Source organism: Heliconius melpomene, chromosome 10 (genome assembly GCF_056956725.1).
Source record: "Heliconius melpomene rosina isolate 202511_hmr_F chromosome 10, ASM5695672v1, whole genome shotgun sequence".
NCBI lineage: Eukaryota > Metazoa > Arthropoda > Insecta > Lepidoptera > Nymphalidae > Heliconius > Heliconius melpomene.
Genome location: NC_140398.1, coordinates 10,062,515 through 10,079,703, shown reverse-complemented (window position 1 = coordinate 10,079,703; position 17,189 = coordinate 10,062,515). Strand labels below are relative to the sequence as shown.

Genomic DNA, 17,189 nt, shown 5'->3' with positions numbered 1-17,189 from the left:
TTCAGTAGACAGTGGAATGCAAAATATATTACATTTTAAGTATTTTTTAATAATGAAACTATTAAAATTGCTGTAAATTTTAGTACTGACAACCAAATAACAACACATTAGTGGATTTTTATTGTAATTGTTACGAATAACAGAATATGAGCAAAACTGGATTCTCTCTGTCTTCTCTTTTAAATAAAATATAACTAACGTATTAATAATATAACTAACATAGCCTATACTGCCTATAGAGTATTTTATATTTTAAGACGTAGTTATATGATCTGCTGAGAGCGGATTACAATTGTTCCCATTGCAAAGCCAGCGGCAGCACTGAATGCACGCAACAATGACTTCGAAGCAATCGCTGGCACCATTCCACTAATAATATTTTTACAAAAATATAAAAGTAGGATAATATTTATATTACACAGTGGAATTTAATAAGATTCTAATGGACGTTGCATACAAAAACCTTTTAATATTTTCCAACTAAAATCTCATGTCGTAGCAGTCGAAAAAAGTTGAAATTTAGAAGAAAAATCTACAGCCAGCTTTTATTATTAACCTCCGTCGAAAATCTGAGGATTGATATAAGTTTAACGTCTGTCTGTGGCATCGTAGCTCCCAAATTGACTGAACGAATTTTGATTAAGTTTTTTTGTTCGAAAGGTAATTTAATTGAGAGTGTTCTTAGCCACGATCTTACTACTTACTTTTCTTACTTTTCTAGTTGTTTGTTTACGTTTAAAGTTTTGCTCGAGGGTTTTTTTTGATTATTCGTTTATATATTCAAGAAAACAAAAATCTTTTGCTATCTGTGTTACATGATGAAAACAGAAAAAAGAAACCACCAATCCAAGTACAAAAATTGACAATTCAATATTGATACGATAAAAGTTTTCGACACACGCCACAATGCAACAAAGTGCACTCACTAACCGCTGGCACTATTCCACTAATACGATTCCTATTACGAGCTGCAGACGACAGAGCCGCGGCTCGCAACATACGACCATGTACTACACCATAAATACACTGGTTGAAGTTTTATGTTGATTGCGTAGTGTATGGAGTTAAAAAAGGTTAAAGGTTTTATATATTAATCAAAATATTATATAATACGCAGGGGCACACGAGCGTGATTGTGAACGCAGGTTGTAGGTTCGATTCCCAATCGAAGAAATTAAATATTTAAATATATATTTTCATTTTTTCGCTCTGGAGTCAGACCAAAGTGTGGCTTTTGTTTCTGCTACTCAACACGCAATGCTTTGAAAAATCCGGTGAAAAATGGGGAACGGAGTGTCTTAACACTAGATTCTCTCTGCCTATCTTGCCGTATGCCAGGTACAGCGTGAACCTGATTTAATTTGATTTGAAGCAATAAATTACAATTGATTGTGTTGATGACGTTCGAACTAAAGTTAGATGATCTATTGATTAGAAATAACAAAAGTAGGAAAATAGAGGATAGGTATATTGTGAATTAGTAAGCAAATTAACTGCAAATAAGATTATCTTAATCGGAATAGAACAAGTACAAGTTACAACAACAAGCAAGTTTGCGTAAGTTATCATGAAATATTTATTTTGTAAAAAATAAGTGATACAGCTCTTTAAAAATATAATTCAATATTGTTTCCTACCATTTTATTAATATAAAATAATAAATATATAGTGGTAATATAAAGTGTTCCACGAAACTGGAATGTTGCTACAGTACTTAAATTTTCAGAGAGGTTTTAAGTGCTTGGTTTAAAGTAATTATAAAGACACGCCTTACTTGTCCGGGAGCTACTATAATAAATGGAATGTCTGTCTGAAATGAAAGAGTGGAGTTTTTCACTAGAATATAATTACCCTTAACAAAATAAGTTTTAGCAAGAAATTCACTAATATTTAAGCCCTATCTAAAGCGTATGTGTGTGCTGTCTTTCCGGTATCTTATATATTGTAAGGCTAAACATAATTAATATGGAGTAATAAACGGACCTTGGAACAAGACAGTCGTTTTATTAAGTAACACACATTATATAGCAACCCATTCGACGTCACACTCAAGGCGACCCTGCCAGGCAAAGAAGAACACAAAATATATTAAGCAACCATATGATAGGTGTATTGATATTGAAAAGCTAACTAACTAGCCTATACTCGAAGCTTTGCTGAATTCAAAAAAATACATTTTCAGGAGATTACCGCTTCTAGTCAAGTGTGTCATTTGAAAAGACCTTCTAGCGTTTTACAAACATGAACCTGCGCGAAGTGAGTCGAGAGTCTCTGCTGAAGCTAAATTAGCTAAGTGTTTAGAGAGCTCGAAAGTGTTTATACGAAGTCGTAGCGGTGGCGGAGGCGGAGGGCGGAGGGCTGAGGGCTGACATAATGCAATATGTCTGCACAGACGAGCGTGCGGTGGCGGTGGCGGTCTGTCGCCGTTGCGCCACTCGCAACGCCTTGTAATCTCATTACACGACATGCTTTCAAAATCCGTAAAGATTTTCATTTATCCATTATTTATCCATTTAGCATAATATTAAATTATTTCAAGAGTGGAATAATTTAATATTATGCCAAAAGTATACTAAACTACTAATAATGATGTATTTTATGATTAAGTCTGTATAAAATATTAGACAAATTATGGAACTGGCTTTCAATAAATCCGCAAAACCTCTCTCTTGCATTAACATATTTTTCCAGTTCCAACGGAATATAAATTTGTATCCGAATGTTACTATATAAGTACAAAGGGATCTAAAGAAAAGGAATTTCCTACAGGCAAATAAGGATAACCACAAGATTAAAATTAAACATAATATAAGCAATAAGCATTTTAATATAATTTATTACTTCAGACTCAATTAAATTAAATTCTCTACTAATAATCTCTTTCCGACTATCGTTTCGTGTGTATTTATTCGTGAAATGAAGCATTCGTAGGCTATTCATAAATAATTAATCATTCAAAACGTATTACGACTATATTTAAATCGTCGTACATAATTACAAAAATAAATGAAAAGCCTTAATTCTTATTGAAATAATAAACTGATTTTACTTTAAAAATAATTTAAAACGAAAGTAATTCCCAGATAGTAATGACATATTGCTATTGGTATATAAAGAGAGTCGGTATACGTATTTACGAGGAAGGAAGTAGCGGCGTAGAAGTACGAATAGGCGGTATCATAATAAGTTGCGAACAAGGCCCGAGCCAAAGCGCCTAGAACTTAGCTCGACAATAAAGTTGAAAAATCGGGGGATTGTGCTGCGGGCGTCGCCAAGAAAAAACGACGCCAACATTTCGCACTTAATGAAACTGTAGCTGAAACAAAATAAAGGAATTCCGCATTTATAGAGCACTAAGTATTGTTTCAGGAATACGGAGCCTCCTCATCCTCCCTTAATGACTAGATTCAAATATTTGAGGTGCTGGAGGTTTTTCTGTTCAATACTTCCCAAAAATGAAATTCGATATAATCATTGAAGTTAGGAATATTTATATGAATACTTATTTCCAATTGTACATTAAGATTATTTCCCCCATAACAATTATTATAATATTTAAAAGAATTCAAATTAAATTTCACTCTCTAGCGAAAGTTATTCAGACTATAACAATCCTGTCTCAGATCTTAACCGGATTTTTAATAGTATAAAAGTGTGAGTAAGAGGGCGTCCAGCTCGACAAACGCTATAAGGGCGGACGGGTGCAAGTTTTAATTACTTCGCTTCTACTTGGAGCTTGTTCCCCGACGGGACTATTCCCTCACAACTAAAACTTTCATTTATAAACAGTTTTCAGAAACATTCAGCAAATTAACTAAATACGTTTTACTGCTATCTCAAAGAATGTGAAAGTAGCATTAGCATTTACCTCATTATACGTATTGGCAACACCTTAATTTTACGGCTGTAAACACTCATCCTTGCTGGCATGAACATTCAAAAAACATAGAGTTATAATGCTTTGAAATTAAATTAGGAAAACCATATCTACTAGATTTATCATATTTCATACACGTAATTTTAGATACTAAATATGTGCTACGAATATACTACAAATATATCTTGCTACATCTAAACTATACAATATCTAAATCTCCGTCGGTGTTCTGATATCTATAACGGCATAGACGATCAGCGATTATTTATAAAATAAAAATAATTGATCCATAAAAGGCTTATTCTTAACTTTGACTTGCTTTGTACACTAAAAATACACATTGTTATTTTGACAACATAGTTCAAATGGACTATAACGTTTTACTATAAAAATATTATAATCATACTTTTTGCCAAAAACGCTACGGCAAAACTATAGAATTTCAAACGAAACAAGGAACGAATACAAAAAAGATAAAAATAATATTAAAGTGTTTCTGTCACTGTGTGATTTTTTCCTTTGAAGGAGCAATAGTGTTTCAGACAAGTTTCTTTTAAGTGTGCGCAGAGAAAATTACTTACTTTTTATCTTTTTATGGTAAGGAATTTAGTTACAAGAATTCAGAAGAAAGTTGAGTGAAGAACATAATTGCATTTTTATGTATCAGAGCGTCTTTGAGGAACTGTGAACCGTAATTACATCTTTATGTTGCTATCATATTTCAAAATTCTACAAGAATTATACATAGATACTTTGTTTCTCTTTTCTTTCGTTTCGTTTTTTCTTATTGAATACTATTAAGAACAATTTTATAGCACAAGCGTGCGGCTGTAAAGGCGACGATTACTGGTTCGATTCCCACTCGGAGCAATGAAATATTGAATGAATGACTACTGCCTCTGCCTACCCGGGACACAGCGTGTAGCTTAATACATGCAATAGTGTTTTCTTTATACTATATAGTTTAGAAAGCGTGAATTTAAAAGTTTCATCGCGTGATTGCATTTCACTCTAACGGGTAGAACTAAAAACAGCCAAATAAAATTTGTACCTTCTTATTACAACAGGTTGATAAACTAAGTAATTTCATAAATGTGGGTTTGCAATAATTGGAAATTCGCTTTTTAGTTCTTAAACAATTTGTTATATTTAGTTTGCGAAATAAAAAAAATAAGTTTTCAATGCTATTAAGACAAAACAAATGTATCAGCTTCACGCTGTATCCCGCACACACCAGGGTGGGCAGAGGGTACCTAGTAAGATACTCCGTTCTCCAATTTCCGCTGAATTCTGGAGGCATTGTGTGTTGAGATGCGGAACTCAACGCCGCGCTGTACCTCGACACTAGAGCGAAAAAATGAAAATAAAAATTTAAATATTTCATTTCCTCAAGTGGGGATCGAACCCACAAGTCGCGTGTACAGTCATACTTTGTGCCCCTTCACCACGGCCTTTGTATAATTAACTTATTTTATAATTTTATTCTCAAAATATTTGTTATTTTTCTAATGTTATACTAATGCTTACTTTAAGTCTTTTAACATAGATAAATAGTAATTTTTAATTAATTTCGCAGCGAATAATGGATTCAGCAGAAGCCGCCGCACTGTCAGCAGGGAGCAATACCGACGCATCCCCCGGCGCATACTACGATGCTCGATGGCTGAACGTCCACGCGGACGATGGCACGTTAGCAGCTAGAGCCCGTAGACTCTTGCTCTCACCAAGTAGACACTTCGACCACATTGCTGTGAACACCAGTTATAGTGCCGTCCTTATGCCGCCATATATAAATACAGATGGTAAGATATTAACTGTTTTACTGTTTCCGAAAATATACTAGGAATTCTTTAAAGACTTATGTTAAAATAAAATCTAAACAATATCTTCTACAAATTATGTTCCATTGTTTTCTACGAGATATTCATAGTAGACTAAAGAAATATTATCATATAGATGATCTTATGAAGAAGCTTATGGTTAAAGAATCGCTCGCCTATAATAACTGCAGTGCCAGCCCAATTAGCGCCAGCATTGGCAAACCTAAATGGCATCTTTAAATGACGTCCGGCTGCTTCAGTGAATAGATCTTAAATTAGTGCAAATAAGTATAAAAGACTATCTAATTTAGGCTTTTAAAGCATAAATTTGTATTATGATTAAATTATAGTCTCCCGAACACGATGAAACCGCAGTTCTGGTGTTTGTTTTATAACTACGTATCCTTTGTATATAAACAAGTAATTACCATTGATAATTTTGATAAATTATTTACTGTCATAAGCATAACCATTAATGAATATAATTTTCAAGCATTTTTGTAAACCTCGCACCTTTTTCATGAATGAATAAGTAAAACAATAAAATATGAATAATACTAAATTGGGCATAAATGAAGTATATAGGCATAAGCCAACAACGCACAACGAATAAGCAGCATAAATCTCAGATTGTTATTTGAACTAAACCAGGAGGACACAAGACTAGTTTTTATCTATATATATAAAATCGAAAGGTCACTCACTCGTCACGAAATCTCAGAAACTACAAGTGCTAGGGATCTCAAATTTTGCATAGGAGTTACTAATAGGTCGTAGGTGCTCGCTAAGACGGGAATTTGCAATATTCGATTTCTAAGGGGTTGTTTTTGGGGTCGAAAGTTTGTATGAAACTTCGTTACTACAAATGTATGAAACTTCGTTACTAAAAAGTCTCAAATTTTGCATAGACGTCACTAGGACGTAGTCATGGAGACAGAAATTAATAATAACATAGTTCACGCAGGTGAAACCGCGAGCGGGCCGCTAGTATATTATAAATATTTTTTAATCCTTATGCAAGTCCATACAAAATCCTGTAAATACATTTATTTTTAACTAGCGACCCTCTTGCGGCTTCGCCCGCTTTTACTACTGGATTATTCATATAATGTATGTTTGCAAAGCACTTAAGATAATGTGAAAATTAATTAAACTCTAATGCAACCCGCATTTTCGTAGTTCCAATAAGGATTTTCCAATTGTTTTACTCGGCAAGGATTTTTAAGTAGGTATCGTAATTTTAAATCTGTGCTACTAATCTTTTCAAGTACTTATTAAAATATATTTAAATGACTATTTTTAAACGGAAGAAATTATAATTACCTACTAATAACTACTACAAAAAATATATCGCGCTGAAATAATACATTCAACTCCAATTATCCAATACGTGCAAACGCATCTAAATCTTCATTGCTATAAAGGCAGGCGGGTTTTTTTTTGCTTGTGGTTAATGCTGAAGAGGATATTCTGTCCCTGATGAAAAGCAAGCACTACGTGAGGAAAATTAAATAGAATGCCGGGAATCGAACCCGGGCCGCCCGCGTGGCAGGCGAGCATTCTACCACGGAACCACCGATGACTGCTCATGACGCGCTTGTATAAGCAAAACGTCGCGGGGCGCGTTTCGCAGCAAGGATGTTTTGATATTGTAACAACTTCTAAAGTACTTATTAAAATGAAAAAACAGTAAAAGACAGTTTTGATCTACATTAAATTGCCAACGTAACTAATATACTTATTTATATGCTGAGAGTAAGGGATAAGTAAAACTTAAGTCGGCACAGCTGATGAGTCAACGGCGTGATGTGTCAACAATTAAATGCGTTTTTCTCTAAAACTATTCGCAATTTCGAAATAGTGTCAAAAGCAAATTTTATCTTCGTTTAACGTAGAAAATTAATAAAGTATTTTAAAGGATAAGGATTAATACCATTATGGAAAAATATCCCTCACAATAAAAAATATATTGAAATTACTATTTTTAGACAGAAATATGATCACTACACGTTATCCTTAAAAGATAAAAATATGCTCTCGCGGACTTTTTTGTAGATCTTATTAAGAGGAACAATACTCCAGTACATTTTTTTCATGTAGTACTTACCATTAGAGCAGCGCATGCGCGAAAGTGTCTCAACAGGTAGGACTTTATACACATTTATCGTATTTATGTTAATTTACATAAGAATGTACAAATAATAAACTATATATAAACCTTCTACGAAAAACACTCGACTTAATGTTGAAGACCGCATCAAAATCCGTTGGGTGGTTTAGAAGAAGAAGAGTTAGAAACAACAGACAGACACGAAAAGCGACTTTGTTTTATAAGATATAGGATATCACCAGTTGCTTTAGTAACGTTGTGTGACAGCATGACACTGCTTGCGCCCTTAAATAAAACGACATATTGTTGACAAGTGAGGGGTGGATGTGGGGGACGGTGGTGGTGGAATGATTTATTAACAAATGAACTCGCCTATTTTTACTCTACAACATTTACTACTATACCAACTGATACAATCACTGGCTTTAATTTACTCAATCGATACTAGTAGTTACTAATATGGACGAATGTATGGTAACATAAAATATGTTTTATACATATTTTTTAAACACTATATTTAAAGAGGAGGTTGTATATGCATTTGTTTTGATAATAGCAATATGTTTTGAAATTGATAAATAACCTAACAGATACGTTGGTTTATTTAGATCTAAGCAAAACTTAAATTTAATATTTTATTACTTTTAATGGATTAAGTACTTGTACTAACTTAAGTACTTGTAATGGATTACATTGAACCCTTGGGTTTGTTCTAATATCTGACAACGATTTCTGAATTAATTCTTAAGTAGGTATCCTATAAAATCAAGAAATGAGCTATTTTTTGTTATTTCATAAAAATATTCTGGCACTGGTATATTTTATTTAAAATCTAAATAAAACATGAAAACTAAATGAAACTATATCAAAACTGAATATACGAGGATAATAGGCACTCAGCACTGCGGCTATGAGCTATTACAGTGAGCTCTACATCAAAGCTTTTAGCCGGCAGAACTCAATTAACCTACATTGAATTTGAGCTGGTAGTAGAAACTTTTCTTAAAAGGAATCAATGAGTAAATTCGATTTTATAAAATACTTATATTTACTAAATAGCTCGTCAGTTCGGAGATACTTTCACAGCGACACGCCGTACAAGTACCACTAAAGTTTTTTCTTCAAAAAACACTAATTATTTTAATAACAGAGGAATTTCTTTCAACCACTAGCAAAAAGTAAAAAGTAACTTTTGCTGTCTTTCAAGAAAATCCTTCGAAAATTGAATTCATGTGAATTAAAAAACTTATTATTATGAATTGAATTTAAGGTTTTTACTAATAATATTATAAATAAGCAAAAAGCAGCCCATAAAAATAAATATGAAATAAAATAGACGATACTTAAATAAATATTTTATAAATGCTAATGTATTTACGATATTCAATATGAAAGTGCTATTTTACATAAAACGTAAATAAAAGCTTTTTCAAAAGTAGGTCAATGTAGTGATAGTTGATACACGCTAGAATAACAAATAAATATTTTTTATACTAATAGAACATGTAACAGATCAAACGTTTACCTTTGTTGATACTGATTACTTTTTTAGACAAGGCTTACATGGTTTCTAAAAATAATATATTACCACAGAGTAAATTGTATACTTTTATACCCGCATTTTAATAAATAAAAATAAATTAACAACAAAAAAAATATTAAGAGCATGATTTAATTGAAGAATTATGACTCTTTCTAGTAAATTATTTTACATAATATATTGTAATTTTCTATAATTATATATTTCTTTCCAAAGATAATGAGGTTCAAAACCAAATATCATGGTCGGAACATTTGGATCCCTTGTTCGTGAATAACTATGAAATCGATCCCACGCTGTCCTGGCAGTACTACGCCTCCTCTTCGGGCTTCATGCGACGGTACCCAGGTGAGTATGCTGAAATATATATAGTAATTACAGTTAATAAGCCACACATATTGTTGTATAACAAAAACACTTGTCCAATTTTTATTTAGCTATGTCATGGCCTCCTGAAGACGGATATTCACACCACGCCCGCGACTTCTACGACTTCAGGTCGTCAAACTGGTTCGTCGAAGCGGCAACGTCTCCGAAAGACCTCGTGATCCTATTAGACGACTCCGACGACCTCGGCTCCTCGTACCGTCGTCTCGCGAAGGCGACAGTGTCTGCCCTACTTGACACTCTCGGCCCAAATGACTTCGTTAACGTGTACAGATACAGCGACACAGTATCTGAACTCCATCAATGCTACACGAAAATATTAGCTCAGGTGAAAATATTTTAATTGCTTCAATTTCAATTTACATACACATACATACATTATTTTCTAAACACTATCTGTACTATAATTAAATTACTTTTTTTGAGTCTGTAAGACAACGCCCTACAACGTTCCATAAATTTCCATAAAATGTTATTTTAATTTGAAATTATTAGCGCTACACAAAGAGACGGTGCGCGCAAAATACGCTGACTCTACCAATCTGCTTACGTAGCTCTGTCGGATATAACAAGCGTAATTTACATATATGTGGAATTCTTCAATAGAAAGGATGTTTATTCACGGTACGCTAAAGGAACCTTTGATCACGATCTCGATTCTCTATAGATTTATTAAAGCATTTTTAAATACACGTTATTGAAGAAAATGTGTTAGAAGTTTTATTGTGAATATTATTATTGAATGTAAATAGACTTGTATTGTTAGAGTCCATTATAATACAAGTCAAGGACAACGATTTCAACGAGTAAGTCTAGTTTTGGTCAATTATAAGTAAATCCACGTATCGCGTGTTTCCCCCGATACACATCTGCTCGGTGTGTACGCGTCCTAATGGATTCTACCGAACGCGTTTAATGCAGAGATCCATTAAAAACGGGACACAAATAATGTAATTCCGTAACTTTGCTACCTCAAACGAAGGCTTTGCCGTAGGTCTCCTCTGTCTTACGTAATATTTGGTGGCACGTGCGAGCGAGATGGAATATTCGTTGTTAGTAAAATCCGGAGCTTAACCTAAATGATTCGTTGGTTTTCATTCGTCTATTTATAAAACGTAAGCTTGAACATCATTATTTATGTCAAGCGTTTTACAAAATGTGATACTATATTCAAGTTGACATTAATTCTTTAAAAAAATATTTACAAACACTAAGTTAATATTTGAATGTACATATCTCTAAAACCAAATAATGATTATCAACATTATTAAATATTTGAGATATAAAAAATTCTCTTAATAATAATTTATAACGGTAACTAAGTGGATATTTCAATAGGAAACGTTTTATGAATACAAAAGTACGCCCTTGGAGCGTAGCACGTAGCTGCGAAACATCTCATGAAATTTATCATTTGTTCAGCCTCTTCACGCACCTTATTGGTGGAATTTCAAGTTGCTGGGCTCTACAGGCTCTAGTTAAGTGAGAAGTTTACGTTCAACGCTCTTTGACAATTTTGATGTATGCTTTTAAAGTTAACTTTAAGCTTGCTATAGAAAAGACAAAAAAATATTAATTTTAAAATTTATACTAAAATTCGTATTGTGACGGTTTAATTTATGTGTGAAGCACCTATGCATGAACGTACCTGAGAACTTGTTTTAAAAATTCTATCACCTGTATGTATACACACAGTTAAACATATGTATGTATTTATTTTAAAAATAGACAAAAAAAATAAACAAAAATATATTTGAATACAGTATAATAAACATGAAATTTTGCTCATTTATTTTGACTTCCCTATATGTTTTTAGCCATTTACTGTATAAGAAGTTTTAAGATTATATCTGTGCTTCGTAGAAGAGTAGACTGTGGCTTGAACACCCGTGACAGGCGAGGTGAGACCTTATCGGCCGAGTTTGTAACTTCGCCTGACTTGCGACTTGCACATACGATATTCCAAATGACAAGTTTGACTAGTCGCGAGATTGAAATCACCCAACTGGAATTATGGAATACTAGCGGACGCGCGCAGCTTCGCTTGCGTACTTAGGGGTGAATTCTATTAAACCATGAAACATGTGTTCAATGAAATATTTTTAAGAGTCTAAATTTCTAATTTTATAAAAATCGGTGGCGATTTAAAGATTATTCCATACAAACTTTCAATCCCTTATTTGCACCCTTAGGGGGTCAATTCTAAAAAACCATGAAACACATGTTAAATTAAATATTTTTATGAGTCTAAATTTCAAATTTTATAATAATCGGTGGCGTTTTAAAGATTTTTCCATACAAACTTTCAAACCTATATTTGCACCCTTAGGGAGAGAATTCTAGAAAACTATGTATAATATATAAATACGTGTTCAATTAAATACTTTTAAAAATGTAAATTTTAAATTTTATAAAAATCGGTGCCGATTTAATTTTTTTTACATACAAACTTTCAACCCTTATTTCGCCCCTTTAGGGTTAAAATTTTTCAAAATCCCTTCTTAGTGGATGTCCAGATTAGGAAAGTAAACATCTGTCCAAATTTCACGTTTCTATGCACAGCGGTTACGGCTGTGCGTGCGTCTTACCTCAGTCAGTGAGGACAAGTCCTTTTATATATATAGATTATATAAGTTCCTTTAGCTCTACTGATATTTACTTTATTATTTACATTAACTTTATATATGTTTATAAATATAATTTATTTAGAATAGATTATTACGAACGGAATTTTAACACTAAAAAAGGACAAAAGCATTAAGCAAAAAAAAGTTAAAGTATTACTTTTTATCAATATATAAATATTATATAAACTAATTAAGTAATACAATTCCTAAACAAGAATTCATAATCAACATTACAAACAACTTATCAACTTAAAGGACATCTTTACTCAGTGCCACGCGATAAGACCAGCATAACGTGTGTATCATATTTCCGAGAACAATATGTTTAATATTATAGTATTATTTTTCGTATCAATATCTCCGGTACTTTCTATACTTAATATTGAAAATATACTCGGGCAATGGATTCCAATAGTGTCCTTTCCGGAAATAGAGTTCTTGCCGTTTTGCAACACTTATGAAATAAGCTATACAAACACAAATTGCATATGTGGAAATGAAACAACTCCTTTGATGATTCCTTGATCCAAATGGCTTGGTGAGCCACTGGGGTCGTTCAGTGAATTCCCAACAATAATTGTTTTAAAGAGTGAAGAAGTAACGAGAGCTCTCAAGAATAAATGTGAATGCAGAGGAAAACATAATTTTCACGTTGTAATTCGGTATATAAATGAGAAATATCATTTACAGTATGAAACGCAAAATTCTCCATTCATACCATACACTCCCGAGGAACCAAATACAGCAACGATGTTAGTTAGAGTGCCATTTGTGCCTAATTTTAAAGAAGTTGAAGATATAATTTCGCAATCTGATGATTTAAAAAACAGAAGTTTGAGTGTGATCTGCCCTAGTGCTTTTATATTTTAATTGTTGTAAAGTTACAAAATTAACTTTTGATACATGTATTTTAATTATAAATAAAAATTATTTCATATATGTTGTATTAATGGTACACAATCCGTTTTTCGCTTGCTGACAAATAAAAAAAATATAATAGGCAATTTGAGCATAAAATATTAATTTTAATATATCGATTTCTATGTGCATATTCATAAACATAAGCAGGTTAAACAAGTTATAATATTATACACATAAGTAAATATGATTTTTTTAATTTTGTTTTGGGTGAAGTAAATATACAAATCAGTGATGACATTGTTTATTCTATATTTAAAAAATATTTAAGATCACCAAAACTAATATAAAATATATTTCAAAATACTGTCAGCGAGTACTGGACTGACAGCACAGTTTGAAAAGCTGTGACCACTCCCACTACCACACATCTAAATGGAATCGTGACATAAATCCTTGACCCTCTCAAGGTTTACAAGGCAGTGGGAAGTGACTAGCTCTCAACTATTATAAACCTCTCTAGTTCGTGGAATACTTTACTGTTGCTCATTCTCGTATATATATAACAATAATGGATGCTATTTACGTGATATAAAAGCAAATACTTTAATTATCATAATAGTTATAATATTTAAAATTTATTAATAAATTCTTAATTTTCTAAAAATATATAATAAATAATTTTCTAAAAAATAGTGTAAAGTGATCAAAAGTAATACTGGACAATTACGCCATTGAAATAATTTTATTATTGATACATACATGAAGTAAACATAAATTATTAGCAAAATTGAAGGATTTACAGCCTGGAAATATTTAAATCTTGCAGAAATTCTTGAAAAGATTTGAGTGATTGAAATTTTGTTTTTATTATTTTTAGTGTTAATTTTGTATTTATATTTTTATATTTGCGATGTTTTGTATTTTTTATTATTTTATTTTTATTTCGCGGTTTTTTGTTAGGATTTATTAGTTTTGTTATTAGTTCTATAAGACGGCCACAACCAGTAGCAATACGCTTATTTACATCCATCTTTTATCTTCCGTCTCTACTAAACATACAATAACGAGCACTTCCCAAATATGTGTATATTATATCTCGGATATACAATAATTTGATTTTAAACAAAATTCTTTACTATTTTGCAGCTACTTAGGTACAAAATACACTGACGTACTAAAATATTCATCGCTTTAAATAACACAATGATCTACTTCTAATAACATTTAAATAAACACGTAAAATTTCTTATATATTATGATTACCTATATATTTTTAATGGTAAAAAAGTCTAAAATATACACAAGAACACCTCTCCAAACTCATCACAGCTGCTTACATAAAAGACCTTTTAAGTATTCACTGGGCTTGAAAGATATTTTAGCGAATGCACATGTTTACAGGCGGTACCTGAAACAATACGAGAGTTGAAAAGCGAAGTGTGGGCCGCGGAGGCGTCCGGCGGCGCGGCCAATCTGACCGGCGCTCTCACCACGGCCTTTGAGATACTCCATAGGGTAAGAGAATTGCTTATACATAGCGTGGCTAGTTACAATGTTGACCTGTCCGCCTTTGTAGTTTCTAAGAATAGAAATATCATATCAATTTTAGTATAGTTTATAGCAGTGTAAGTCTATAAGTTTTGGTTCTTGAAAGAATTTGAAAGTAACATGTACATATGTTTCTTTTTATATTAAAACTAGTAAATAATGAAATATTTATATTATTATTTAATATTTGATAATTAACAACAGAATATACTTTTATTAAATTAGTTAATCAATTTTACATTTTTAAATATAAATTATTATAAAAAAGATACATTTAAAAATATAAAAAAAAAAAAACACTCTTCCGAGGGCGGGACAAGGGTCCAAGCCATCGGTGGCCAACAATATTATTAATTTTATAACGTTCTGTATTATTTAACAGTACAATCGAACGGGGCTAGGTTGTCAATGTAACCAGGCAATCGCCGTTGTTGGAGCTGGAGGTGGCTCGGGTGGAGTGAAGGCCGTATTCCGTACATGGAACTGGCCTCATATGCCTGTTCGTATATTCACATACAGAGTTGGTGGTGACGCAGCTTCAGGACAAAATTTGAAAGAAATGGCTTGCACCAATAAAGGTCCTTATAATCACATACTATTATATTTACAAAATTAAAAAAATCGAGCCCGTCGCGGCCCAGGCACAAGGGTGTGACTGAAACGCGATGGTTGTGGGTTCGATTCCGCCTCGAAGAATTGAATTATTATCTTTTAATCTTTTCATATCTTTGCTCAAACCTCAATGTCTTATCAATAGGTTCTCTCTGCCTACAGCGGGTATATAAATTACGTATTTAATAATTTCACAGGATTCCATGTAACAATAAATGATCACGGAGAAATTAAATCCAAAGTGCTGCACTTTGTGGAAGTGCTGGCGCGTCCGATGGTTATGTATCAGACCATGCACCCCGTGCACTGGAGTCACGTCTACGTCGGCGGCAGGGTAAGGAGTCAAATACACAATTTAAATACAAGTACCAATAAAAAATACATAACTTTCTATATTATATAAATATGTATTGAAGTTCTTACTTACAAATATAAATTTTCTTGAATAACAGAGTAGCAGCCTTGACGATGACGGAATGGGTCAACTGATGACATCAGTCACAGTTCCTATTTTCGACAGGCGAAATCGTACTGTAAGTATTTAATTTCCGTTCTTTAACATTTTTAATAAAATATACAATTATGAAATTATTAAAATAAAACATGTTTCCAGCAAAGAGAAGCCAATTTATTAGGTGTAGTTGGTACTGATGTTCCTGTCAATCAAATAAAGAAGCTCGTTCCACCGTATAAGGTATTTTATATTTTTTATTTTCTTCAATTTTAAATTGTAATATTATGTATACTATTATATATATTGAAATATATTTCTATTGACAGCTTGGAGTAAACGGTTACTCATTTATGGTGGATAACAACGGGCATGTTTTGTACCATCCTGATTTAAGACCTTTGGTAAGATAAAAAAATTAATGTATTAAATTTTACACATTTAATGAAAAAAACCATTGTAAATTAATTAAAACTATTTTTATTTCAGCATACAAACGAGGAGGTAAGGAACTATACATCAATATTTAATAAATAGGTTTTCGTAGTTCTAATGTAAAATAGTGGGATTATTTAATTTACACAAATATAAGAAAGGATTTTTTGCTACAGTACACAGAAACGCTACGACCTCTCTACTCCAGCGTTGACGTCACCGACGTCGAACTACTTGTAGATTCCGATGAGAATTCTCGAGTCAACCTTACTTCTTTGCTTCTTGATGTAAGTTTTGTACTTTAAATATTCAAAATTATTCGTCAAATATAATTTTAAAAATGTTTTTTAGTGCTCATCAATAAATTTATTTGCAAGATTTGCACGAATTTGCTCAAGATCAATATTATTTAAAAATATATGATTTTTTAGCTACGACATGACATGATAGAACAGCGTGAAGGCGAAACGGAAATGGGTGTAAAAGTTCAGTATGAGGGGATGCGCCGCGTTGCGACCCGACGACAGCGTTATTTCTATAGCCCAGTGGACGGCACGCCTTACTCCCTGGCCGCGGTACTGCCTGACGGGTACGGCATGTACGAACTGCAAGCGGAGCAGGAAATAAAGCACAGCCCTATAAATGGTGAGATTTTATTTTTTATTTTATGGTACCAAAAAGACCTCAAACCTCAGACCTTAATTAATTGAATATTGACAATATAATGAATTCAATCTTGTTATAATTTGCTTAAAATGTAAATAAAGCATTTTTTTTCTTTTTTTTTTAAGAAAATTTAAAACTATGTGTGTAACTTTTTTGTAATTTAGCTCTTCCTAATTATTTTTTGTTTCTTACATGCAGTCACGGAATATTTTAAAGGAGAAAATTGGAAAATTCATCCAGATTGGTAAGATAATA

At 32.5% G+C, this 17,189-nt stretch overlaps 1 protein-coding gene across 2 annotated transcripts in view; it reads left to right on the top strand.

Annotated features, from left to right (window-relative positions):
- Positions 1-17,189, top strand: part of stol (voltage-dependent calcium channel subunit stolid) — a 48,399-nt gene that overhangs the window by 22,738 nt on the left and 8,472 nt on the right. For both annotated transcript variants that reach the window (XM_085191447.1, XM_085191446.1), the window contains exons 4-16: positions 5,454-5,679; positions 9,564-9,695; positions 9,785-10,062; positions 14,624-14,737; positions 15,153-15,348; positions 15,580-15,716; positions 15,835-15,915; positions 15,996-16,076; positions 16,163-16,237; positions 16,323-16,337; positions 16,445-16,555; positions 16,700-16,913; positions 17,133-17,178. In XM_085191447.1, coding sequence (XP_085047573.1) covers positions 5,454-5,679; positions 9,564-9,695; positions 9,785-10,062; positions 14,624-14,737; positions 15,153-15,348; positions 15,580-15,716; positions 15,835-15,915; positions 15,996-16,076; positions 16,163-16,237; positions 16,323-16,337; positions 16,445-16,555; positions 16,700-16,913; positions 17,133-17,178 — 1,706 coding nt within the window. The remainder of the gene's footprint in view (positions 1-5,453; positions 5,680-9,563; positions 9,696-9,784; positions 10,063-14,623; positions 14,738-15,152; positions 15,349-15,579; positions 15,717-15,834; positions 15,916-15,995; positions 16,077-16,162; positions 16,238-16,322; positions 16,338-16,444; positions 16,556-16,699; positions 16,914-17,132; positions 17,179-17,189) is intronic.